This window comes from Rhinoderma darwinii, chromosome 1, assembly GCF_050947455.1.
Source record: "Rhinoderma darwinii isolate aRhiDar2 chromosome 1, aRhiDar2.hap1, whole genome shotgun sequence".
Classification (NCBI taxonomy): domain Eukaryota; kingdom Metazoa; phylum Chordata; class Amphibia; order Anura; family Rhinodermatidae; genus Rhinoderma; species Rhinoderma darwinii.
In genome coordinates this window covers 535,027,673-535,054,589 of record NC_134687.1, presented here as the reverse complement: position 1 = coordinate 535,054,589, position 26,917 = coordinate 535,027,673, and the positions used below count along the sequence as shown (strand labels likewise).

General features: G+C 41.1%; 1 protein-coding gene across 2 annotated transcripts in view; it reads right to left on the bottom strand.

Moving 5' to 3' along the window:
- Positions 1 to 26,917, bottom strand: part of MCTP1 (multiple C2 and transmembrane domain containing 1) — an 857,273-nt gene that overhangs the window by 322,700 nt on the left and 507,656 nt on the right. For both annotated transcript variants that reach the window (XM_075837154.1, XM_075837162.1), the window contains exon 12: positions 16,572 to 16,674. In XM_075837154.1, the coding sequence (XP_075693269.1) occupies positions 16,572 to 16,674 (103 nt within the window). The remainder of the gene's footprint in view (positions 1 to 16,571; positions 16,675 to 26,917) is intronic.

Below are 26,917 nucleotides of genomic sequence, written 5' to 3'. Positions count from 1 at the left end.
CACCACAAGGTGCAAACCATTGATCAGCCTCAAAAATAGAAAGGCCAGATTAGACTTTGCCAAACAACATCTATAAAAGCCAGCCCAGTTCTGGAACAACATTCTTTAGACAGATGAAACTAACATCAACCTGTACCAGAATGATGGGAGGAAGGAACTATGGAGAAGGCTCATGATCCAAAGCACACCACATCCTCTGTAAAACATGGCGGAGTCAGCGTGATGGCATGGGCATTCATGGCTGCCAAAGGCACTGGGTCACTAGTGTTTATTTATGATGTGACTGAAGACAGAAGCAGCCGGATGAATTCTGAAGTATTCAGGGATATACTTTCTACTTAGATTCAACCAAATGCAGCAAGATTGATTGGACGTCTCTTCACAGTACAGATGGACAATTACCCAAAACATACTGCGAAAGCAACCAAGGAGTTTTTTAAGGGAAAGAAGTGGACTATTCTGCAATGGCCAAGTCAATCACCAGAACTCAACCCGATCGAGCATGCATTTCACTTGCTTAAGACAAAACCTTAGTCAGAAAGACCCACAAACAAGCAACAACTGAAGACCGCTGCAGTAAAGGCCTGGCAAAGCATCACAAAGGAGGAAATCCAGCGTTTGGGGATGTCTATGGGTTCCAGACTTCAGGCAGTCATTGCCTGCAAAGGATTCTCTACAAAGTATTAAAAAAAGCATTTAATTTATGTTAATGTTAATTTGTCCAATTACTTTTGTGCCCCTGAAATGAGGAGGCTGTGTAGAAAAATGGTTGCAATTCCAAAACGTTTCACAGGATATTTTTGTTCAACCCCTTGAATTAAACCTGAAAGTCTACACTTCAATTACATCTCAGTTGTTTCATTTCAAATCCAATGTGGTGGCATGCAGAGCCCAAATCATGAAAATTGTGTCACTGTCCAAATAATTCTGGACCTAACTGTGTATATATATATATATATATATATATATATATATATATATATATATATATATATATATATATATGTATAATTTATCTACACGGATCTGCACTTTATGCAGTTGTATCAAGTCATGGCGGTCAGATAAACTTAATTTACCAAACAAGTCATGAAAATATTTCATATTCCCTCCATTTATATTGTGGAAGTATTTGATTTGAAGAATCTCCGGTGTGTGAAAAATAACAACCACTCTGTTTTACAGCATATAATAAGTAAGCCAAACCGTATTAGAAGATTCCAGTTAGTGGCTTTAAATCTGTATTAGTTTTGTGACTCATTTAATCAAACAACTAAATAAGATAGCTGAATGTTCTTCTAGAATTCTTTCCCAGTGTTAATCTTAAAATCTTAAACCTGTAAAATGAATGCTACACTACATAAACAAATTCAGAAATAAGGTGGAATTTACACATATTTATAAAGCTTTTGAAAGTTAAATGGAGGTGATATAAAATATAAAGCACATACGACTTGGTTAATAAGATGTTATTGCTAAACATTTTGATCATACCAACTTCTGCATTATAGTGTGTCGGCAGCAATCATGGAAAGTAAGATTCAAGGATGTTATCTCTTTGCACTTAAATGTCAATTTCCTCCTGCATTTCAAGCCTCACAAGACTACAGAAAAGGTTGCAGTGACATTGTTTTAGTACATCGGAGAAGTCATTTGAAATTCCATCCAGAATTGAAAAGGAAAAAAAATAAATGAAAAATAAAAACCCTATAAAAAGTTAAAGTAACATTACAACTAAAATTTCACACTCGGACATAAAGTACCGAGGTAAAAATGTAAATGGAACTTTAAAAAGAAATTACTTATATATTTGAGAGTACCATTTGTTACGGTGGCTATTGAAATATTGTCGTGAGCCAAATTTTAATCCTGAGTCACTTGGTAGTTTGAAATGTTGTCTCAAGAATAATCCCAAAGGCTGTTTTAGTCCAGTATAACATATGGGAAGCAAGGTTGGAATACAGGAGATGGTGCAATGCAGTGGTAGAGAAGTCAAAAAGTTGTCATTTGACTATTTTATATTGTTTTATACGAATAACTGCTAAGTGGCACTCGGAAAATTATGCCAAACTGCGCCAGCTCTCTTCTGTGGCACAACACACTTTCCGGTGGTTTGATGTGTGCCAGACCACTCCTTCTTCAACTCTGCCATGTAGCTGACAACTGTTTCCTTAGCTCTGCTATGTGCCAGACCGATACTTCCCCAGCCGTACCATATGATACAGCTCCAGAACTCTGTGGTGTGCCAGACCACTCTTTTATTAGTTCTGATGCTGTATGTACCTGTCCAGCCTTCTCCTGCTCTGTTATGTGCCAATCTACACATTCTTTAGCTTTGCTATGTACCTTTCCCAGCTTTCCTATGAGTCAAACCATGTTTCCCAGAGCTCAGATCTGCGCCAGGACAGCTCCTTGCTCCTTACTTCAGCTCTCTGGCAGACCTCTCCTTAACCGACCCTACTATTTTTCAGACAACTACTCTTTCTATGCTATGTTCTAGAAAATATCTAGCTCTACAATGAGCGAACCATTTCTTCCTACAGATCTGCTGATTGCAAAGGGCACTGGGAAATAAAATGAATGAGAAACAATTAACTTTTCAGCCACATCGACCTTAAGACATAACCAGTAATCTAATAACTAATCATGAAAATTAGCCATGATAGGCAATTCCTTCTGCTTGGTTTCACCAGTGAATGATGGAATGATAATATGTCACTTGCATAGTTCGCTAAAAGTGACTAATTGTTTTGCTTATCACACGGGTAACTGGTTTGCATGAGGCTGACCACAGTCCCTAATTAGATGGCACGATACTATACTACTGTTAGTGCTATGGATCCACAGATCGAAACTCAATTGGCAGTAAAAGAACCAAATTACATTTTCATACTAATTATTTTTTTAGATAAGGAACTAACAATTCATTTCCACATGTTCTATAGATAATCTATCACTCATAACCACAAGTTGAAAAAAAACTAATGGACATGTTATTATTCTTTAACACATTTTCAGTAGCTTATACACTAAAAGGTTTGTCTCACCAGGACAATCCCTGTCCATACATATTCCACGTAGGGCATATCGACTTCATAGAGCGAATTTAGTTCAAAATATCAACAATGACATACAAGGCTGTCTACAACTTGTCACCTCCATACATCTCTGCCCTATTCTCCCGATACATTTCCACATGTAATCTCTGGTCCTCACAAGACATTCTGTCTTTGCTTTTCTCTTATCTGCTCCCCCTATCATCGTCTCCAAGATTTTTCCTGTGCATCCATCTTTTTCCGAAATTTGCAACCTCAACACATCAGACCCTCTCCCACTATTCCAAAATTTATATGCTATCTGAAAACCCTCCTCTTTAGAAAAGCTTACAACCTGCAACCACCTTTCTGCCACTACTCTACCGGATGAACAGCTTATACCTTAACCAACTGTCTACTTCCCCCTTCCCTTGTAGATTGTAAGCCCTCGCGGGCAGGGTCCTCTTTTCTTCTGCACCAGTCCATCATTAATTAATGTCCATCATGTTTATTGTATTTGTTTTATTGTCTTTCATCATGTATTTAAACCCTTTTTCATATGTGCAGCACCCTGAAATTATGGTGCTTTAAAATAAATAATAATAATAATAATAATAATAATAGAGGGGGTCCCACGCTTGGGACTCCCCTCTATATGCCAGAGCAGAGAGACGCTTTGTAAGAGTAGTTCCAGGTCTGGCAGACCCAGTGCAGGCAATACATTTGAAAGGCCAGCATGTAACACTACATTTTCCCTGAGGACATGTGTGGCTGGCCCTCAATGATAACAACTTATCGCTAGGGAAGGGGGAGAGCCAGCATCTTTTTAAAAGGGGGTTGTCTTCATGAGTCAATGCCTTTAGCTAAAGATGGGAGCATATAGTCTCTCAAAACTGCTATTGTCTAATTTTTCAAAACATTACATGGGAATTCCATCAAAGTCTGCTGAAAAGCGGGGTAAAGTTTTTTCATGTGAAACTGTAAGATAATTATGTAAATAAGAAATAGAACTTATAATAATTTGAAGGGAATTGATTATTATAAAAGGGCATATTATTTAAAGAGAAGCTTTATAGAGGGCTGAGAGAGCAGTGCATGCATACCTGTGATGAAGATCATGCAGGTTGCATGACCGAGAAATCCACATTTTAAGGTCCACTGTGCCGCGATCACAAGTGCCATGGAGACGGCCCCTTCATGTGCAGTGCTCAAGGTTCTCTTGACTGAATGCTCCTTAGCCACTCTCCGCTGCTGTAAATGACAGCTCTAGACTAAAGTCAGGAAAAAGCTAGAGCCGTCACTCAGAGCAGAGGAGGCACTTGCGACTGCGGCCCCGGGGGAATGAATACGTGGATGTCTTGGTCATGCAACCTGCATGACAATCACTCCAGGTATGGTTATATTGCTCTCCCAATATTCTATTTAGCGCGGTCAACCGTTTTAAAGGAATAGTGTCGCCCAAAAATTTTTTTTTATATCAGTTTGATTTTAGTGTTTTATAAAAAACGTTTGTATTTATTTGTGTGTTTGTGTGTTACTTTTTTTTTTTTTTTTACTTTTTCTTCCCTATGGGGGCTGCCATTTTTTTTTCCATTTCTGTATGTGTCGATTAACGACACATACAGACATGGAATACGGCAGCTACAGTCCCATAGTGAATGCGAACGGGGCCCGTTCCATCCACTATGGTGCACGCTGTCTGTGTGGGAACGGCGCATGCGCCGCTCCCACACAGTCCAAGTTGAACTGAACGCCGTCCGGCGCCATTTTCCTGTAGACCGGAAGTCGCGGCCGGACAGTAAGATTACTACTTCCGGTCGCGGCTTCCGGACTTGTGCACTTGGAGCAGCGGCAGCAGACGGAGCGGACGGACCAGAGGGAGCGGCGGCGGCAGGAGCAGGTAAGTGATTTCTATGTATGTTCGTGTTTCAGTGTGTGTTTACTAGTGTATGTAAACCTTCTACACTGTGTTAGCTCAAAAAATGGCGACACACAGTGTAGGAGGTTAGACCGTTCAATCCCCTCGTTTCTCCCGGCACTAGCCAGGATAAAAGAGGGGGGATTCTGAGAGCTCACTAGAGCGAGGGATTTTTTTCCCAATTTTGCAGCATAAAGCAATGTGGTTGCTTTACCACATGTAATGTTGCAATTTTGGGAATTCCTCCATCTAGTGACCAGTGCTGGGAAATATTATAAATTAGAATCTAATTTATAATATTTCCTGACTCGTGAAAAAAATAAAAAAAATGAGAACAATGTTTAATCACCTACACACTAATTGTTTAAGTAAAAAAAAAATACATTTTTTGCTAGCAACACATCCCCTTTAAGGTGTTTTACTATCAGGGACATTTATGACATATCCACAGGACATGGCATAAATGTCAGATAGATGCGGGCACCTCTAGGACCCGCACCTATCTTTAGAACGGGGCCCCTAAACCCCGTTCTACCGCTCTGTGCTCCGGCTGACGCGTGTGATTCCCGACCATGAAGAAGAAAACTGCGTAGCTTGCATGCTACTCTGTCCCATAGAACTGAATGGTAGTTACGGAAACAGCGTAGCTTGTAACCCGTTTAAGTGGTCAAAATCAAGTTATTATAAACATTTTGTTTTATAAAGGTTTGCGGTTTCTTATTTTTTTTAATTCAACCTATCCAGTTTTCACACTAGCCACTGGAGCACCCACAATAAGCTGAAGTTTCCTGTTTCTGCCGCTCATATTTCAACCTAAGGGTATGTGCACACAACCTATTTTCAGATGTAATGGAGGCGTTTTAAGCCTCGAATTACGCCTGAAAAGACGGCTCCAATATGTCTGCAAACATCTGCCCATTGCCTGCAATGGGTTTTACGATGTTCTGTGCAGAAGAGGTGTAATTTTACGCGTCGCTGTCAAAAGACAGCGTGTAAAATTACGCCCGCGGCAAAGAAGTGCAGGACACTTCTTGGGACGTATTTGGAGACGTTTTTCATTGACTCCAATGAAGAACAGCTCCAATTACGTCCGTAAAAGACGCCGCGAAAAACGCGAGTACATGCAAAAACTACTGAAATTCAGGAGCTGTTTTCTTGCTCTGTCGTGTGAACATACCCTTACTGTGAAGATTGGCACAGTTGTACTGCTGTATGCTAGGCAGGATAGAAACTCTATACACTGTATAAACAGATAGGCCGCAGATAAGGCTCACATCGCTAACATTTGAAAACTAACAAAAATGTCTTCACTAGTTTGGCTGACAACTACTATAGTGGCCGGTATCTCTCTCTGGTTATCTGGTTATATACGGGCAGGTGATGTCTCACTTTTTCACTAGGGCTAGGCAATATGTGCTGACCACTACTGGTAGCGTGCAAACCAGCGTAGATAGTGCCATACTCAGTGCCCCTTGTAGATGGTGCCCCACACTGCCCCTAGTAGATAGTGCCCCACACTGCTTCCTGTAGATAATGCCAGTGTGCCCCCCGTATACACCGTGTTCCAAATTATTATGCACATTGGATTTAAGTGTCATAAACATTTAATTATTAGTTTTTCAATTAAACTCATGGATGGTATTGTGTCTTAGGGCTCTTTGGATTGTTGTAATCAATCTCAGACACCTGTGATAATTAGTTTTCCAGGTGTGCCCAATCAAAGGAAAAATACTTAAGAAGGACGTTCCACATTATTAAGCAAGCCACAGGTTTCAAGCAATATGGGAAAGAAAAACGATCTCTCTGCTGCCGAAAAGCGTGAAATAGTGCAATACCTTGGACAAGGTATGAAAACATTGGATATTTCAAGAAAACTTAAGCGTGATCATCGTACTGAGAAAAGATTTGTGGCTGATTCAGAGCACAGACAGGTTCGGTCAGATAAAGGCATAATGAGGAAGGTTTCTGCCAGGCAAATTAATAGAATTAGGAGAGCAGCTGCTAAAATGCCATTGCAAAGCAGCAAACAGGTATTTGAAGCCGCTGGTGCCTCTGGAGTCCCGCGAACCTCAAGGTGTAGGATCCTCCAGAGGTTTGCAAGTGTGCATAAAGCTATTATTCGGCCACCCCTAAACAATGCTCACAAGCATAAACGGTTGCAGTGGGCTCAGAAATACACGAAGACTAATTTTCAAACCGCGTTGTTCACTGATGAGTGCCGTGCAACCCTGGATGGTCCAGATGGATGGAGTAGTGGATGGTTGGTGAATGGCCACCATGTCCCAACAAAGCTGCAGCAAGGAGGTGGCGGAGTCATGTTTTGGGCTGGAATCATGGGGAGAGAGCTGGTAGGCCCCTTTAGGGTCCCTGACGGTGTGAAAATGACCTCTGCAAAGTACGTAGAGTTTATGACTGACCACTTTCTTCCGTGGTACAAAAAGAAGAACCATGCCTTCCATAGCAAAATTATCTTCATGCATGACAATGCACCATCTCATGCTGCAAAGAATTCCTCTGTGTCATTGGCTGCTATGGACATCAAAGGAGAGAAACTCATGGTGTGGCCCCCATGTTCCCCTTACCTCAACCCTATTGAGAACCTTTGGCGCATCCTCAAGCAAAATATCTATGAGGGTGGGAGGCAGTTCACATCAAAACAGAAGCTCTGGGAGGTTATTCTGACATCCTGCAAAGATATTCAAGCAGAAACTGTCCAAATACTCACAAATTCAATGGATGCAAGAATTGTGAAGGTGATATCAAAGAAGGGGTCCTATGTTAACATGTAACTTGGCCTGCTAAGTTTTTTTTGATTGAAAGAGCTTTTGATTTCTGTAAATATGACCTCCTGATGCTGCAAATTCAACAAATTACCATTTTAGTTCTCTTTACAACCTTTAAAATGTTTTGATCTCTTTTGTGCATAATAATTTGAAACAGTGCATTTTGAGTTTTTTACTTCTAAAAAAAAATCTGTTATCATTAGGAGATTTGTTCAATAAAATGAGCATTATACTCCAACGGTTGATGGCTTGAAGATTATACTGACTGTCATTTGCATCGACTATTTAGGAAAATCAGCGAAAAATAACATTTGCATAATAATTTGGAATGCGGTGTATAGTGTCACACACAGCCCACGGTAGATAGTGCCACACGTACCCCCTGTACTCTCTATACAGACAACATAAAGAAAGTGTGTGTCTCCAACATGGCTGCCTCCTACGAAGGTTTTAAACATGAAAAATAAAACATTAAATATAATACACAAATTATATATTTTCTATGACATCTTCCATTATATTTAATTAAGCAGACTCACGTTAAATACATGATACATTCCCTTTAATTGTCCTTTGCACATGTGGATTTGTACTTGGGTAAGACTTGGTTCACATCTGCGCCAGGGCTCCATTCCAACGAAACGTCGGAGCTTTCCGTCGGAATGGAGCCCTAACTGACACAAACGGACACCATTGGTCGGAACTTCGGAATGGGACCCTGGTGCAGATGTGAATGAAGCCTTAGGCACATAATTGTGTGGGCTCAACCAGAAGCTGCTGTGGGAATAAAAGGTACTTGGTGGTATTAGGTACTAATTGAAGGAGTTTGAAACTATTTTTCCCAATGGCATTTTTTAACAACTTAGACCAAGGATGAAAATGTACTTAAATTTACAACCCATGCCAGGTGGGTTCCTACACCTTATCTGGGTGCTCATGTAAAAGCATGATTATTAAATCAGATCAATAAAGCTTGCATCACATTTTACGTTATGCCTGTTTAATTTCTTATTATTTTCATAGTACACGATCAGCAAATAGTGAGTCAATGCTAGAGAGGCAGAGTGAATTGCACCATCCCTGGATTTCAGACGGCCTCATTTGCGGCCATCTCCTGAACACATATCAAAGGCAACAATGAGTATTATTTTCTGAAAGATTTCTTCCATTCAGAGTCCGGACAAGATGCTTTTGAAAGCTTTGCCTTAGGTGACACAGTTCAGGAGAAGTAACAGTAGCAACAGATTTTTTTTCTTTGTTAGTGTCAAGTTCATCATTAGGGTGCCTTTGCTAAAATAGAAAAAGCAGTGTTTAGATCTATTGTCTTTTTTCTTTTTCCTTGGTGTACTTTCACCCAGAAATGACTGGCTTTAAAGCAGAATATAGCCAAATCCACAGGTGGCTTTTGAAAGCAAGAATGTACTTAGTTTCATTAAGTCTTGAACGTAGAATACTTTCCGCAAAGAGTTTGTTTGTCATTTGTAAATAGTAAAAGTCCATATGATCAGGTATGTCAACTGCTTAGTGTGTTTTATCGTGCAATAAAAAAATTTTTTTTCTATCTACAATAGGGTGATATAAGGACACTCAATGAAAGTTTTATTCTCTTAGAAAAACCTGAACTGTTGAACGCCACAAGAAAACTTATGAATCGCCTACCTGTTCGTTCACATTGGTGCTTGTTATGTGCCCATTATCTATTATTTTGAGCACTATACAGTATATATGTCATTGTTGATAGCTGAGCAGAGCTGTTTAAGACATTTAATTAGAGCCGGGTAGTATCTGTAAGGTACTGCTATGTGACTAATGAAGCATCCTGACCATGGATCTGACTTAGAGAAATGGCAATGCTTTTGACGTATGACAAAGCATGTCTTCCAACTGCTTCAACAATTAGTCTTTTCAGCACTATGCTCTGCCAGTGAAAAGCTACAGATACACTATATGGACAAAAGTATTGGGACACCTACAGGAGCTATTATGACATCCCATCCCAAATTTATGGGCATTAATATGGAGTTGGTCCCCCCGTTGCAGCTAAAACAGCTTCCACTCTTCTGGGTAGGCTTTCTACAAGATTTTGGAGCGTGGTGTAAGAATTTTTGCCCATTCATCCAGGAGAGCATTTGTGAGGACTGACACTGATGTTGGGCGAGAGGGACTTACTTCGCAATCTCCAGTTTCAGCTCATCCCAAAGGTGTTCGATGGGCTTGAGGTCAGGGCTCTGTGAGGGCCAGTCAATTTCTTCCACACCGAACTCACCCAACCATGTCTTTATGGACCTTGCTTTGTGCACTGGGGCACAGTCATGCTGGAATAGAAACGGGCCTTCCCCAAACTGTTCCCACAAAGTTGGAAGCATACAATTGTCCAAAATGTTATGGAATGCTGAAGCAATAAGGTTTCCCTTCACTGGAACTAAGGTGCCTTGGTTAACTCCATAAAAACCTCCATAGCATTATCGCTCATCAACCAAACTTTACAGTTGGCACAATGCAGTCAGGCAGGAAACGTTCTCTGGGCATTCGCCAAACTTAGACTCGTCCATCAGACTGCCAGATAGAGAAGGGTGATTCGTCATGCCACAAAACATGTTTCCACTGCTCCAGATTCCAGTGGCTGCCTGCTTTACACTACTCCATCGATACTTGGCGTTGTGCTTGGTGATGTAAGACTTGCATGCTGCTGCTCGGCCATGAAAACCCATGCCATGAAGCTCCCGAAGCACAGTGTTTCTGCTGATGTTAATGCCAGAGGAGGTTTGGAGCTCTGTACTTATTGAGTGAGCAGAGCGTTGGTGATTTTTATGCAATATGCGCCTCAGCACTCGGTGACCCAGCTTTGTAACTATGTGGTCTGCCACTTCGTGACTGATTTGCTGTGGTTCCTAAACGCTAATCAAATATTTTGATTTCATGCTACTGTAAATAGTGCTTCCTCAAGTTGCAATATTAATTTTTCAGGGATGCCCAATGTAACTTGAGACCATACCTCTATGGAAAACTAGAATTTGGTTTGAAAGCAACCGCAAAATATCAAGTCAAAATAAGAAAAAAATTACATTAAAGCTACAGTCTTGTAGTGAGCATAAAAATTATATGTAAGTCAGTATCTACTGCATGGGTGTAGCTAGGAGGGGCAGATGTGCCCTGGGCGCAACTACGATGTAAGCAAGAGGGGCGCCGCAGAGCAGTGGTATCAAAACAGCTGATCACTGCTGAAGCCGCCCTACAGGGCATCTATCAGCAACTATCAGCTGTTTTGATACGGCTGCTCTGCGGCGGCCCTATTCTCTTAGGACCCCCTGCTTCTACGGGGCCTGCGCCACCCGGCACATTACATTTATGGGCCGAGCGGCACAGGCCCCCACGTGCCTGGTGCTAGCGACTGTCACATTCAATTGTATCTGCGTCCTCAGGACGTAGATACAATTGAATACTAGATGTGCCATCACTAGGTGGCAGGTCAGCGTGATGATGGCACTAGATTACGCCGGCCTGCGCAATGGTCTCGGAGCCGGGAACAGGCTAGGTGAGCAATTTTTTTACATTTCTTTCTACAAGGGGGGGGGGGGGAATTGTGTGGCATCATCTACAAGGGGTGGCTGTGTGGCATCATCTACAAGCGGGGCTGTGTGGCACCATCTACAGAGGGGGCTTTGTGGCACAATCTACAGGGAGGGCTATATGGCACCATCTGCAAGGGGGGTCTGTGTGGCACCATCTGCAGGGGTCTGTGTGGCACCATCTACAAGGGGGACTTTGTGTGGCATTATCTACAAAGGGGGGCTGTGTGTGGCATCATCTACAAGGGGGGCTGTGTGTGGCACTATCTACAAGGGGGGCTGTGTGTGGTACTATCTACAAGGGTGGCTGTGTGTGGTGCTATCTACAAGAGGGGGCTGTGTGTGGAGCTATTTACAAGGAGGGCGGTGTGGCACTATCTATAGGGGGGCTGTGTGGCAACATCTAAAAGGGGGGCTGTGTGGCACCATCTACAAGGGTGGGCTGTGTGCAATATCTACAAAGGGGCTGTGTGTGGAACTATCTACAAGGGGTGCTGTATGTGGCACTATCTACAAGGGGGGCTGTGTGTGGTACTATCTATAAGGAAACGTGTGTGGCGCTATCTACAAGGGGGGCTGTGTGTGGCGCTATCTACAAGGGGGCTGTGTGTGGCGCTATCTACAGGGGCTGTGTGTGGCGCTATCTACAGGGGACTGTGTGTGGGGCTATCTACAAGGGGCTGTATGTGATCTCTATTTATTCTCTTTTAATTTATTGTTATGGTAACTCCCTTATATAACTATATTGCTTGTAAAAGGTACAAATGTTTTTATGCTGGAGTTACATTAAAAAAAAGTGAAAAAAATTACATCTCATTGATTGGTAGAGAAAGCAAACAAGTCGAGGGGGAAGGAAATGTCGGGAAAGATGTTAGGTGGGGGGACGCCAATCTTAATCTTTGCCCTGGGTGCAGGAGAACCTAGCTACGCCCCCTGCCTACTTTATAGGTAATGCTTACCTACTACTTATTTTCTTCGTGTTGACTGCTTGGCCCATTAGGACAGAGCTGTGATCTGTTACTACAGCTTAGCTTCATTGCCTACAGGGATACTGAGATAGTCTTAAATCCACCTCCTCATTCATCATTGGCTCTCTTCAGATTGGCTGCTGTGTATAAACACAAGTCTATCACATGCTCACCAGAAGGCCGGTGTATTGAGAGCAATCTTCTATTACACCTATTATGTGTCTATATTACAGGAATTAGATCACTAGTTATTTAGTGTATGTTGTAACATTTTTGTATCAATTTTCCCTCTTGAGATCAGATGTGACAATTTTTACACAACTTATCTCCATTTAAAAAATTGATACAAAACTGTTACAACATACACTTGACAATTTATGGGAGAAAAATAATTAGTGATCTAACACTTGTAATATAGACACATAATAGGCAGTCTGTAGAGCGATAGCTCTCAGGAATAATCAGCTGTGGGTTTAAGTTATCTTTTGCCACTAAAGTGGATAAGACACTCCACATGTGTTAGTTGCACTTCGTAGCTAATGACCATCAGAGGAGAGGAAGCTGGGAGCCAGCGAGACGTGGTGATAACAGCGGGAAAAGGGACAGACCTCCTAGACAGCCGGACAGCCCCTGAAATCTGAGACTGTCCTGCTAGATCCAGGATGGTTTAGGACAGGGGTCTCAAGCACGCGGCCCGCGGGCCGCATACGGCCCCTGAGGCTGTCATCTGCGGCCCGCGGAACTCAGAGCCGCTAGTATCGGCTCTGCTCTGGTACTCTGTGGAATTCCCTGACATCGCTGTCCATGAATGGACACGCGATGTCTGGGGCTTCCCCAGAGCCTGAGTCCCGGGCAGAACGCTAGTATAGGTTCTGCTCCGGTACTCTGTGAAATCCCTGACATCGCTGTCCATGAATGGACACGCGATGTCAGGGTCTTACCCAGAGCGGAGTCCCAAGCAGAGCGCTAGCATAGGCTCTGCTCCGGGACTCTGTGGAATTCCCTGACATCGCTGTCCATATATGGACAGTTTTGTCAGGGTCTTCCCCAGAGCGGAGTCTCGGGCAGAGCGCTAGCATAGGCTCTGCTCCGGGACTCTGGAATCCCCTGACATCGCTGTCCACAGCGATGTCTAGGGCTTCCCCAGAACTGGACAGTGATGTCAGGAGCACAGCTGGAGTCCCAGTAGGAGTGCTAGTAGCGCTCTGCCCGGGACTCCAGCTCTGGGGTTGCCCCTGACATCTCTGTCCATATATGAACAGGGATGTCAGGAGCAGAGCTGGAATCCCAGGCAGGGTGCTAGAATAGGCTCTGCTCTGGGACTCCAGCTCTAGGCAAGCCCCTGACATCACTGTCCATATATGGACAGTGATGTCAGTTACTTCCACAGAGTTCCAGAGCGGAGGCTATACTAGTGCTCCGCTCTGGGACACCGGCTCTGACATCACATTCTGGTCCAGGAGGATCCCCTGATGACACCAATGGAGCTATCTACTGGGGTGTCTGTGGTACTATCTACAAGGGGTGTGTGTGGCATTATCTACAGAGGGCACTGTGGCAGCATCTACAGAGGGCACTGTGGCAGCCTCTACACAGGGCACTGTGGCAGCATCTACAGAGGGCACTGTGGCAGCATCTACAGAGGGCACTGTGGCAGCATTTACAGAGGGCACTGTGGCAGCATCTACAAAGGGCACTGTGGCATTATCTACAGAGGGCACTGTGGCATTATCTACAGAGGGCACTGCGGCATTATCTACAGAGGGCACCGTGGCAGCATCTACAGAGGGCACCGTGGCAGCATCTACAGAGCGCACTGTGGCAGCATCTACAGAGGGCGCTGTGGCAGCATCTACAGAGGGCACTGTGGCAGCATCTACAGAGGGCGCTGTGGCAGCATCTACAGAGGGCGCTGTGGCAGCATCTACAGAGGGCGCTGTGGCAGCATCTACAGAGGGCACTGTGGCAGCATCTACAGAGTGCACTGTGGCAGCATCTACAGAGGGCACTGTGGCTGCATCTACAGGGGGCACTGTGGCTGCATCTACAGAGGGCACTGTGGCAGCATCTACAGAGGGCACTGTGGCAGTATCTACAGAATGCACTGTGGCAGTATCTATAGAGGGCTCTGTAGCATGATCTAAAAAGGGGCTGCCTAATTTTGACATTTGTGTGTCTGCCAAACGCTGCCAAGTGAGCTGCCGGACTGCATTTAGCGACACTTAAACTGTAAATGTGGATTGTTGAAATAAGCACGTGGAGAAATCTCGCACATTTCCAGTACGTTTAAACCTAGCGCTATTATTATAGTAATGTAGTTTTATAGTAATATAGTGTTATAGTAGTTCAAATAACTAATCAATTAACAATAATATTGTAATGTATCAAATTTGAAAGTAATGCGGCCCGTCAACTTCACATTTTTTCTATATGTGGCCCACTTACCTGGCCGAGTTTGAGACCCCTGGTTTAGGAGGTCTGCATGGAGTACTATACTCTACTTTAGAGAGGTGCTACTAGACAGCCAATTAGTCAATGAAGTTTAGTAATACAGTGCCCACTGATACAGTATATATATTTACAGTATATGGTGACATAATACCATCTAATAATATTCTATCACTTATTATATGCAGTTATAAAAAGTCATCACATATCAGCCCTGTCTTCTTGTGGAAGCACAGTTTCCTCGGTAGGGTGGACTATGAACCCTGGCTGCAATAGCTACCTCTGCAACTCCTATAACTAAACAACTTATACAAAAGTATTTTCAACATTTTCTCAAAAACATTGTGAAGGAAAGAAATATGAATTACAAAAATGCTGCTTGATATATATTCTTTCACTCATACAAAACCATAATAATATTAAGAACAAATATTTAGCACCTTAAATATTAAGACACATTTAACCTTAAAGTACCTTTGGGTAAACCCACAAAAAAATATTTCTTCCTCTTTGCTGTGTAGGTGAGAAGTAAAGCTGAAGTTTATTTTTTTTATTGCCAAAGAAATCTGGAAATGGCTTCCTTGCAGCCATTCCTTGGGGAATTTATACATTGTATAGAAAGTAATGAGGCAAAATACAACATTCTGTGCTAGATATACAGTACTGCGGAATGAAGCAAGGCTGGCAGGGATGGTAGCAGAGTAGTTGCCCCCTAGGATGCTGTTTATTTTACAGATGATCAGAAGAATAAACAACCAGCACAGACCACCATATATCACCTTTGTATCTATGTACACTGTCCTCTACTTTGTTGTGAATCTCTCTGCTCTCCACTTTTTAATGCCAAGTAATTCTTAGTTATTACCTTCTATGTTTATTATTTTCGTTATATATATCTTTATAATAATTGGTTCTCCATTTTCCTCACCCAGAGCTCCAAATTTCCTCCACAGTCAAATATGTAAAGGGATTCTCCCACGAAGCACATTTATCACCTATGCACAGAAGTACAGCGTTCGACTGTGAAAAATGTGCTCGGTGGGAAAACCCCTTACAATTATAAAATTCTGGCTGCCTGCAGTCACCACTAGAGGGAGCTGAGGGACTTATTACATGTTTTATTATTGAGTTGAATTACTAAACAGTGCGCAATGAACCCTTAAGCTCCCTCCAGTGGTGCGCAATGGTAGACAGAATATTATGTCCTTGCAGGGGATTTGGAGCACTGTATTAGGCACCATTCAAATCACATTTATTTGTCTACATTTGTGGTATACGCCAGGAAAAGCTCCCAATGTACATGTAACATGTAGGCTATGACAGATGCCTAACAGTGGCATCCGTCACCATAGACTTTGAGGGCATATGTTTAACGGATACGTTATCAACTGGTGTCATGAAAGTTTATCACATATTGGTTAAACGCATTCCAAGTCTATGGGTGACAGATGCCACTTTTAAGCATCCGTCACCTATAGACAATAATGGCACCCGTATACTGTACACGTTATAAAATGCTATTGAAAATCCCAGCACATATACATTAAACATATGCCTGTGACAGATGCCATGCAGTGGCATACGTCACCCTTAGGCTCCCATGTTGAACAAAACATATTCCGTGTGGTATACAATTTTTTATGTGGGAATCCCACGGGATGGAATCGCAGAGTCTACTACACTATTTCTTACATAAAAAAATAAGCATACCGACATATACCAGCTTGACAGATGTCCAGATGAGCTTTCCCTTAGCTACATTTTACATTGTACATTTATTATGCTTTTCTTTTACACATTTTTATTGTTACCTTTAATTATAGTCACCTATATTATAAAACAAAACTTACAAGGTAAACACTTTTTTCCACTCTGGGTTTAGGTTCTTGTAAACTGTGTGTGTCATCAGACGGTCATTGTTCAATTCCACTACACAAAATGGGTCACTTTTACCTACAGAGAACAAAAGAAATGCAGTGAGTGACATAACCGGTATATCCAATTCACCATGTCTAAAAAACAAAAAAAAATATCTGGTATAGCAGATCAAGTGAATATGTTACCTTTTCCAATTTCCATTGCTGATTAAAAAATCCTATGCATAGCCAGTATACGGATATATACAAATATGTAGGGATTATTCTGTAGATTAAATTACTTTTGGAATTTATTGATGAAATAAACTTTAATCCCCAATACTGAAACCAGTAGAGAACATACTAGAGATTTTCAGATTACATAAGTGTAAATAAATTCCCAAAAATATGTTTTAAGGAAATGTACCATCTTATAGGACTGGTCGCCACTGCCGATGTGGGCTTTTTGCATTAGTAAGTGGTGCCAGCTGGTATGCCGGGCTGAATACATGCAGTGTGCATGGCCGTAGGCCAATCAGAGTCAAGCTAGCCTTATTTAAATCTTCTACCTGTCTGCCAGCTACCCAATTGTTGCTAACCCACGCTTGGCTGGCTTTGATTCTGCCTTTTCTATTGAGGCTTGACCTTGAATGCCATTGATGACCAGTCAAGATGACTATAGTTTTACAGGAAGAACAACTATGGTTTTGTCACCAGTAACCACTTGTTCCTATCTAGTGTATTTATCCTGAGAATTAACATCAGTAGAACCATCTGACACAGTAGTCCTACAGCAAGCATCGTATTAGGACCTAAAGTCGCTGGAAAAATTCATTCTTTAGGTATTGTGCAGTCCAGTTTGGGTTCTTTCTCTTAGTGTCTCTAGGGTTAAAAACTTTACAGGTGTGCTGTATTCTCTAACCTAGTTAAAGTATTGGATATACACTAGAACTAGAACTCATTTATTAACCATGAATAACACACAGGACATATCTACAATATACATACAGTGATGGACTGGCCCACCGCAGTACCAGAGGATCCTCTGACGTTCACAAGCTCTGACAGAACAATGATCTCAAAAGGTCTAGTAGACAACCTCATTTTGACTAACTTTGAAGCCCATTATTTGCCACTAGGGTCTATTTTTTGATTTACAAATAACCCATTAGACCTTATTGATCATGTCTTGCATGTGCAATGATAATAACAAAGATTACAATGCAATTAAAAGTGGACGTGAAACATAGAAAAGACCCTACCATCCAATCCGCTCTTTTTGTGCATCAATATTTTTTTTGTATAATAATCATAAACAGTATATATCCTCCTCTGTTTTTTAACTCTTAATATTTTTGACAATAGCCATATGTCTGTCCCAAGCATTCTTGAATGCTTTAACAGGATGTGTCCTTACAACATATGCTGGAAGACTGTTCCATGGATCTATCATCCTTTCTGAAAAATAAGTTTCTATTTGTGTTACATCTCAGTATTCCTTCCTGCAATTTCAATGTGTATGCCCTCGTTCTAGAAACCCTGTTATTCTTGTTCTAAGGGTGGGCCCTTAGAAAAATGTCCTCTCTGTATACATATCTCCCTATTTTATGCTTCTAAACCAGGATTGAGTGAAACTGTAAACCCTAGTACCCTGTACCCAATATAACAAAATGGGTCGTATGGCACTAAGGTAGAGGTTGAATTTGCTGACCTCTAATTTTGTATCTTTTGATAGAAGGAAAAAATTTACATATCAGTAAAAATTCACTCGTAGGGGCGCTAAAATATGAAAGAAAAGCATCATGACACATGAGGAACATTTAGGGTGGATTCACACGCAGAACATTGTGTTGACTAAATTTTTGCAACTCAAAATCAGTTCCATTCATCTGAATTGAACTTGCAAAAATCCATGCATCTGTTGCAGAAACAACCATATTTCTGCAAAAAATTCTGTCAGGGCGAAAACGCACGCTTACATAGTTCAAGAACTTATGTATTCCCCAGGTCTATACTATAATCTAAAATAAATTTAGCATTTCATACTTTTGTGAATTTTTATACCTCACCGAGTAATCATAATAGGTTTACTTATACAAAGTTTGCCAAACGACATGTTCAGCACTGCTACATTTGACAAATTCATAATGGCAACAGCACTTTAACCCCTATGACGACATGTCACATACATGTACTTGACATCCGTCAAGTGGAAGAATGGAGAATGTTCACGGGTTGAGCGCGATCCATACCGAGCGGGCGTCAGCTGTATGTTACAGCAGACACCCCAGTGCAAAGGGCAGAAACGAAGATCACTTCGATTCTGTCCGTTTAACTAATTAAATGTCGCAGTCAATAGCGACCGCAGCATTTAAGCCGTTAAAATAAGGGGGCGGCCTCCTTTGACGTGCCATCAGACCCCCCCGTGACACAATTGGGGGGAGGGGGCGATGGTAGTTATGATAGCCTGGGGACCTTCGTAGGAGACAGTCAGTATAGCGATATACTGCAATACAGTAGTATTGCAGTATACAATGCAAGAGAACCAACTATCGCTGGTTCAAGGGCTCTAGGGGGACTAACCAAAAAAGTTCAATACAGCTAAATAAAGTTATTTCTAATGTACAAAAAAAAGTACTTTTTCGCATATTTTTCCTAAAGTAATGTTAAAAAAAACAAAAAAACGTTTACATAACTGGTATCGCCACGTCTGTAAAAGTTCAAACTATTATAATATGTTATTTAACCCACTCAGTGAACACTGTAAAAAAAAAATAAACACCCAAATAGCTTTTTTTTTTGCCAGAAAGGCTCGACGAGAAATAAAGTGTTTCTTATTTTTCCTGGTTGATGTTTTTTATGTTGTAGCTATTTATTTTGAAATAAAAACATACTACTTTCCTGTACTGTCTGTAGAGACAGAACAGCAGGAAGTTTATGCTTTATGGCAGCTGAAATTATTGGGACTGAATTAAGTCTCCAGTATATGATAGGGTACACCCCCTCCCCCAGAGAGTTACAGGGGAGATGTATACAGTCCCTCCCTTTTTTTGTGTATAGTGTATAGTGTTGATATCCTGCCTTAACTAGGCTTCCAATAATGATAATGAGATGACTCTGCTCATTCTGTCACAATCTATGAGCTATAGAAAACAGGAAATATCAACCTATTGTGTCTGCTCTAGTAGCCAGTGTGAAAAATGCAATATTTCAATTTTTGGGTGTTTTTTATGGCGCCTTTCTCATAGGCTTGAAAAACGCATATACAAAATAAAAAAACACCATCAAAACCACTTGTAAAAAAAGTGTGAAGTAGGGGTAACAAAAGTAAGGGGAGATACTTAATTGGTTCCTCATTCAAGTTTAAATCAAATATTCACAGATCACAAATAATACATGGATATCGCCACCCACTCACCAAAGTTTTGTGATATCTGCAGCCTTATTAAATATTAAAAATACATTCTTTAGGTAATGACATGCCCATATGCTAATCAGCAAAAGAAATCATAATGGCGTATAAAAAGAAGCAGTTTACTGTGTGTTTCCATAATGTTAACAGATACGGTAACACAATTATATTCCTTGGTAATAAATGTCAGCAGTGTTCTGGAATCTCTTTCATCCTGTGTGATTCTGTAGGGTATGCCATTTTCTCTGCATTTCTACGGAGTTCCTTATAGTACATGCAACATTACTTAGGAAGCATTCCAGCTTGGCTCCCAATTTCCCATGTATGAAATTTTAGGTATTTCAGGGGACACATATATAATTTGCTCTTTTGGGGCAAAATGTTCAGGGTCTTTGGTTGTTTTAAAACACAGCAATTTTCTCAAAAACTGCTGGAGCTGAAACATCAATTATTAAAAGGGAAGATTGAAGTGTGCTGTCTTTAGTTAAATCTTTTTGGGTAGTTTGAGATACTAGGTTTTGACAATAATAGCAACTTCTTTTTCCTCTCTGTGCAGTTTACCATCTGTTTGATTGGTAGAAAAGAAGCAGATCCTGCTGTGTTTATTGACTCCTCGATGGGTAATTTAAAAGTAAAGTGCAGCATTGCTTGTACATCTGTAGGGGTGCATTGCTGTGGTACCACCATATTAATGCCAAATCACACAACTAAATCATGCCCTCATGGCCTCGATAAACTGCTAGCCTGCTGCACACAATTTGACATTAGTAGCTACGCGGCATGAGAGCTGTCGTTACATTCAAGGCGAGGGATATGAAAGTTATTGAAATCTGCAACTTGGCTCCATTAAGATAATATCTAAGACACTCTGCAATTGTATTTTGTCAGTTGTTCAATATGTTACTGATGCAATTTGCGGAGCACGTTGGGATGTGCAATCGATTATACATCTCTGTTTGCAGAAGCTTTGAACCCTTTGATTTGTGGTAGTAGAAGAGCTGCTAAAATGAAACAGTTTTATAAAATGGTGACTGCGGGGGGCGACCATGAATAAAGCAAAATCTAATATTAAATTGGAAATCTGTGTAGTCGCTAAGTCTACACTCATTTATTTTGTTTAGAAAATGTCATTTGCCTCCAGAATCATTAAGCCTACAGTTAACTCACTCTGCACTGCAGTAGGCTTTTTGCTGGATTGTAATGCGCGGCTCAGCTTTCTTTGGCACTGAAGGAGTATATTTTTACTGCTGTTTCTGCAAGAAAAGGATTATGATTGTAAAAGAGCAATATGTTTGAAGCTAGCAGAGTGCAAAAACAACTAATTTAGAGGTAAATTTTGTGTTGGCAAAAAAAGATAATGATGTTAATTGGTATGTCTTAGTTTTAACTGTATTTTGGATATAAATGGTATTTTGTGGTGTACAAGTAGACAACATGTCTCAAATATATGAGGCAAAAAGTAACGCAGGGTCCCTTGAGGGTCACATTAGTTATTGTGAGAATACCATTATTTTAGATAAAACCGACTACCATTAATGTTCCCTCTGGGGTTGCCTGCCAGCTTTCTAAACTACTGTACACGCATCTCCACGCTGCTGAGATGCTGCAAACGAAGAAGTTTGAGAAAGTTAGGTGCCAAACTGTTGACGGAGATGTAATGGCAACCATACTAGTTGTGACTTCAGCCAGATACAGAAGGACAGCATTTTTATCAACACGACAAGTCAACAATACAATTACCAGTTTGCTTGAGTGGAACGTAGTCACACCATTACCGCTGTGCAATCTTTGCTACGGTTTTGTTGTGAACAGTAGCCACAGTTTATTGAATTAGGAAATTTCAGAAGAACCTTGGCAAATATCTCTTGTAAGTACGCAGTTTTTACCAAGTAAGCAGTTTTTGTAATGGTTGGTTGCAATCAGAGGCCCTGATTTACTTAACGAGAGAAAAAACATTTTCAAATACGTTATTGGGGCATTGTGATTAAAAAGATGAGGTTCCTCATTTGAGACTGCCATCATTTTGGTGATGTAAAGAGTGGATCTGTTGGTAATGCCTTATTTCCTATTAGGTGGCACAGCAGGATAATTCAGAACTTCCGGAAAGGTTCTCCTACAGATTACAGTTGAACGCTGGGGGTTCCAGCATTTGAGAATCCTTTCATGACTTTTGTTTTTTGGAACACTTCTAACAAAAAGGAAATTACTAAAGCAGACAACTCTTCTAAAGTTAGAGGTATAGGATAAGTTCCGCAGCAGTCATCATGGTGTCATTGCCATCAGCGACAAGAAGAGTATGGCAGGGAATCACTTGAACAGCACTACTCGGGTAAGTGAACTAACTTTTTAGTTTTTGCCAGAAATTACACTTTAAGGAAACTGTTTTCCACAATCTCTTTACAGCATTTGAGAGATGCTTTACAGTGGAACCAACAGTCTAGAAATTGATATGGCCCTGTCATTTTGTCATTCATTTTCTGCCTACTATAATTTACAGTTTCACTGTTTCTATAAAACTAGATGTGTGCTTTTGTTGGCACCACACTGTATTAGTGCATTGCTGCATGACTGCAAGGGTCAGTTCATTAATGGGTTAATTGGGAGAATGTGGGAGACCAATCGTGTGGTTGACTGAGGTGGAGTCAGGTGTCTTTTCCCCAGTGGCATATGATACAGGAGAGCTTTGCTGAAGCTACATCTCACAGACTTCCTGCTCTTCCTCTCCCCTACATGCACACTTCACATAATATTGGTAATAGCGAGAGCTCTCTACTACACTTTAGCTGCCCATCCCATGCATTTGGACTAGAAAGCAAATTAACTGAAATGGAGCTGAGAGTACATTATATATGCGGTCGTTTTGAAAAACTAAAACAAAGTGCATGTCACTTCTTGAGCCATTTTTGGAGCCGTTTTTCATTGACTCTATAGAAAAACAGCTCCAAAAACGACCGTCGCGAAAAACGCGAGTGGCTTAAAAAACGTCTGAAAATCAGAAGCTGTTTTCCCTTGAAATTGTGTGAACATACCCTAATGGGTTCCGTCGGCTTTCCGTAGTTTTACCAACAACAATAATGCAACATGCTGCGCTATTGTTTCCAGTAATCCCTTCCGGATCTGCAACGGAGGCCCCTAACAGAGACTCCAACCCAGATGTGAAAGGGCCCTTAAATGAATGAATGAATGAATGAATGAATGAATGAATGAATGAATGAATAAATAAATAATTACTGAGCCCGAAAAGTATTTTCCCACTTTGTGGACAAGTTAGAAAAAAAAAAAAATTATTACTACTACTGAAAAAACAAACAAATAATCTATGAAAAAAAATCAAACATCCCTTCCACAATTTTGTCCAAAGTTTTGGCCCTAATGAAATTCTCTTAGCTAGGTCATGCAATATATTCAAATAAATGGCAAACATATATTACATACAAGATACATTCTATTTTAAAAGTTTCTCTCTTATGTGATTTCAATTTTAAATAAATACATATCTACTATTTTTCACACACTAAAACCCCAACAATTCTGGAGGAAACAAACACTATGTAAAAATGGTAAAAAAAATAGTTATATCTGTCGCAAACAAAAGCTGAAAAAATTAATAGCTGAAGAAAATGATTACGCTATAAACATTTTACCAGTATGAGAGGAAAATCCCTAAAAAGTGTCGGGTAGAAAAACGTGTGGTGTTAAGGGGTAAAACTTCAAATTTGGTAAAACTGGGATTATTTCCCATAGCAACCAATCAGAGCTCAGTTTACACTTTTTCAGACTAGTTTAAGAAATGAAAACTGAGCTCTATGTACAATTAGGGTATGTTCACACGCTAGACTAAAAACGTCTGAAAATATGGAGCTGTTTTCAAGCGAAAACAGCTCCTGATTTTCAGACGTTTTTGTAGCAACTCGCGTTTTTCGCGGCATATTTTACGGCCGTTTTTGGAGCTGTTTTTCAATGGAGTCAATGAAAAACAAGAAATTACCAGCACTTCTTTTTACGTGGCGTCATTTTACGCGCCGTATTTTGACAACGACGCGTAAAATTACGCCTCGTGGGAACAGAACACCGTAAATCCCATTGCAAGCAGTGGGCAGATGTTTGGAGGTGTAATGGTGCTGTTTTTTCAGGCGTAATTCAAGGCGTAAACGTCCCGAATTACGTCTGAAACCACTGCGTGTGAACATACCCTTACTGTTGAGTTGCCGGCTATGCTGAGTTTATCTGGATGAATAAGTGAGTGTGGAGAGGCTCACTAAAGGGCCCATGCACAGTCGTGGCATTATATACCCTGGCCATATAATACTGCTGTTGGCACGCTGATTTCAGCGGTTTGTCACTTATTCAGTAATGAGAACTTACATTATATATTTGCGGTGCAGGGCCAGCGCTGCAGGCACTGATTCCAATGATATTCACGCTCTCCCCGCCTCCCCCCGTCCTAAAGCCACTGATTGACACATTTCTACCTAATACTGTGAATACTGTGAATGTGTTAGTCAGCGGCACGAGAGCAGGGGGAAGTCATGCATATCATAAGCCGCATGCCACAAATATATATTGTTCGTTTTCACAAACTTCTGAACATTACCGAATAAGTGACAGAGCACTTTATGCTGCCCTCAAACACGACAGCATAAAAATCTGACAGATCCTTTTTAACCTAATCCAAACACCAATCACATAGTCCTGATTTTCTGGGAAATTGTAAACTACATATCAACCAGAGAATAGTTACTGAAAGGACTGCAGAGTAAGAGTTTGTATTATTTAGACAGAAATTTCAGCATAGAGCGGTGATTCAAGAGTACAGTACCTGTCAAGTACAAACAACTTTATATTAAATATCCACTGCAGAAGAAAACAAAATATATGTTAACCTTTACCATGTGAATCAAGTATATGCTTGAGTTTCTTGTATATTACATTTTACCCTGCAGTAAGCCATATTCTGGGCAGTCATATTATTCATGAGCAGAATTTAGAGATTGCACATTCCACATACTGTCAGATGAATGCTAGATTTTCAGTTGTACTTTAAAGGGGTAGTCACAGAATAATGAAAAAAAAACGAAAAAGAAAACCAGACATAATATAGTGCATGACAATCTCTTTCCAACAAAGCTAGACGTAGCCCTTTATCTTACATGGATCCAGAGATCTCAGCATGTCCTTTCTGCTGCAGCCCCTTCCCCTCCCTGTCATAGCTTGTATAGGCAGATCATTATATTTCACTGCCTCTGCCTCCTCTCTAGGAGAAGTTTACAAATGCCCCCATTACATGTGTTTATAAGGGAGAGCCCAGTCCTATATAACTCAAGAAGAGGGAGAGCCTGCAGCTTACACACAGTGAGGATGAGCAGGAGAGGGGAGAGTCCAACGCTGTAAGTAAGCAGTGCAGTATGCAGGCTCTCTCTTCAGCTAAGAAAATTACTGGCTCTCCAGTGTGTTTCTTAAGCTGGCCATACAAATTAGATGTATTTTGGCTGAAAATGCAGATTTCGGTCAGACGGTTGACCATCTAATGTGTATTAGGGTTTTCCCAACTATCCCCCAATTGTAGATGATGAGGCAGAAAAGGATCTGGCTGTTAAATTTCAACATGGCTGATCCTTTTGTTCATAAGGAGATAACCTGCTGCCAGAGGAGTCTCACGGCGACTTTCCCCCTATTGAAAACACATGAACGATTGGCTGAGTCGTATGGATGTGGGGGAGTTATTATAAATAGATGAAAGCTGAACGATGCCGACAGTTGTCTAAAGTGTATAACCAGCTTTACCCTGTCTCCATCCACACTACAAGCTGTCTTTCTGAATAAATGCTGTTTCTACTCCTTTACTGACAAGCAGAGAACGCGTTTTCTATTGGCTGGTGGCAATTGGAGAGTGAAACTGAGCATGTGCATTCTCCTTCATTCAGCTCAGTAGGAGGACATGCATATTGCTATACAGATTGAAGACCAGGGGGCTCCATTATAATGAACTAAAGGGAATATCTTGCAAATGAAGCAGTTTTGTAACATAAGGTAAATGACAAAAAAAAAAATATTTTTAATGCTAAATTATATTGCAATGACATTTAATATTGGGACAAGCCCTTTAAGGATGTACAACCAGTTTTTTAAGAAATCTATAACACAGGGGTGGCCTGATGACTACCCAAACCTCTGCTCTTATTATCTCGGCCACATCTGCAACCAGAACTTAGGTATACATTAAAAATTCACATTATTTTCACAGTGCTTTCTCATAGTGCTGCACTCCTACCTACTCACTACACTGCTTGCCATCCTATTTGCCTGCCAGGGGCTACGTAGGCTGTCTTGCATAGCCAGTTTTTGAGGAACAGCGTTCCCCTCTTACCCTCTTTATTCACATAACTGATGTGCAGCAGCTACTGTGAGTTCCAGAACTTTGCTATGATACTATGATGCTGAACAGATTGGATCCCTGAGGTAAGCAACCTGTGTCACAGAAAAAATTTCAGATGTTGCAGCTTTATTGCAGTTGTGCCACGATTCAGGCAAAACTGCAACAGAAATGTTTTGACTTTACTGCAAGTTGTGCAAAGCCACAATAAAATTACTCGGCCTTGCAACGTTTTACAACATTACATAAGTCTTCGTTCACATCTGCGTCGGGACTCTGTTCATGGATTCCGTCTCAGCTTTCCGTCAGGGGAACCCATGCACCGGATCCGTCACCACTGAAATCAATGGTGATGCAAATGGAAACCTTTGGTTTCAGTGTGTTTTAGGGTATGTTCACACGGCGGGGGTCCGTAACGGCTGAAATTACGGGGATGTTTCAGCCTGAAAACATCCCCGTAATTTCAGCCGTACCGGCATGTGCAGGCGCTTGAACGCCGCGTCAATTACGGCCGTAATTAGCGCTGCTATTCATTGGAGTCAATGAATAGCGGCT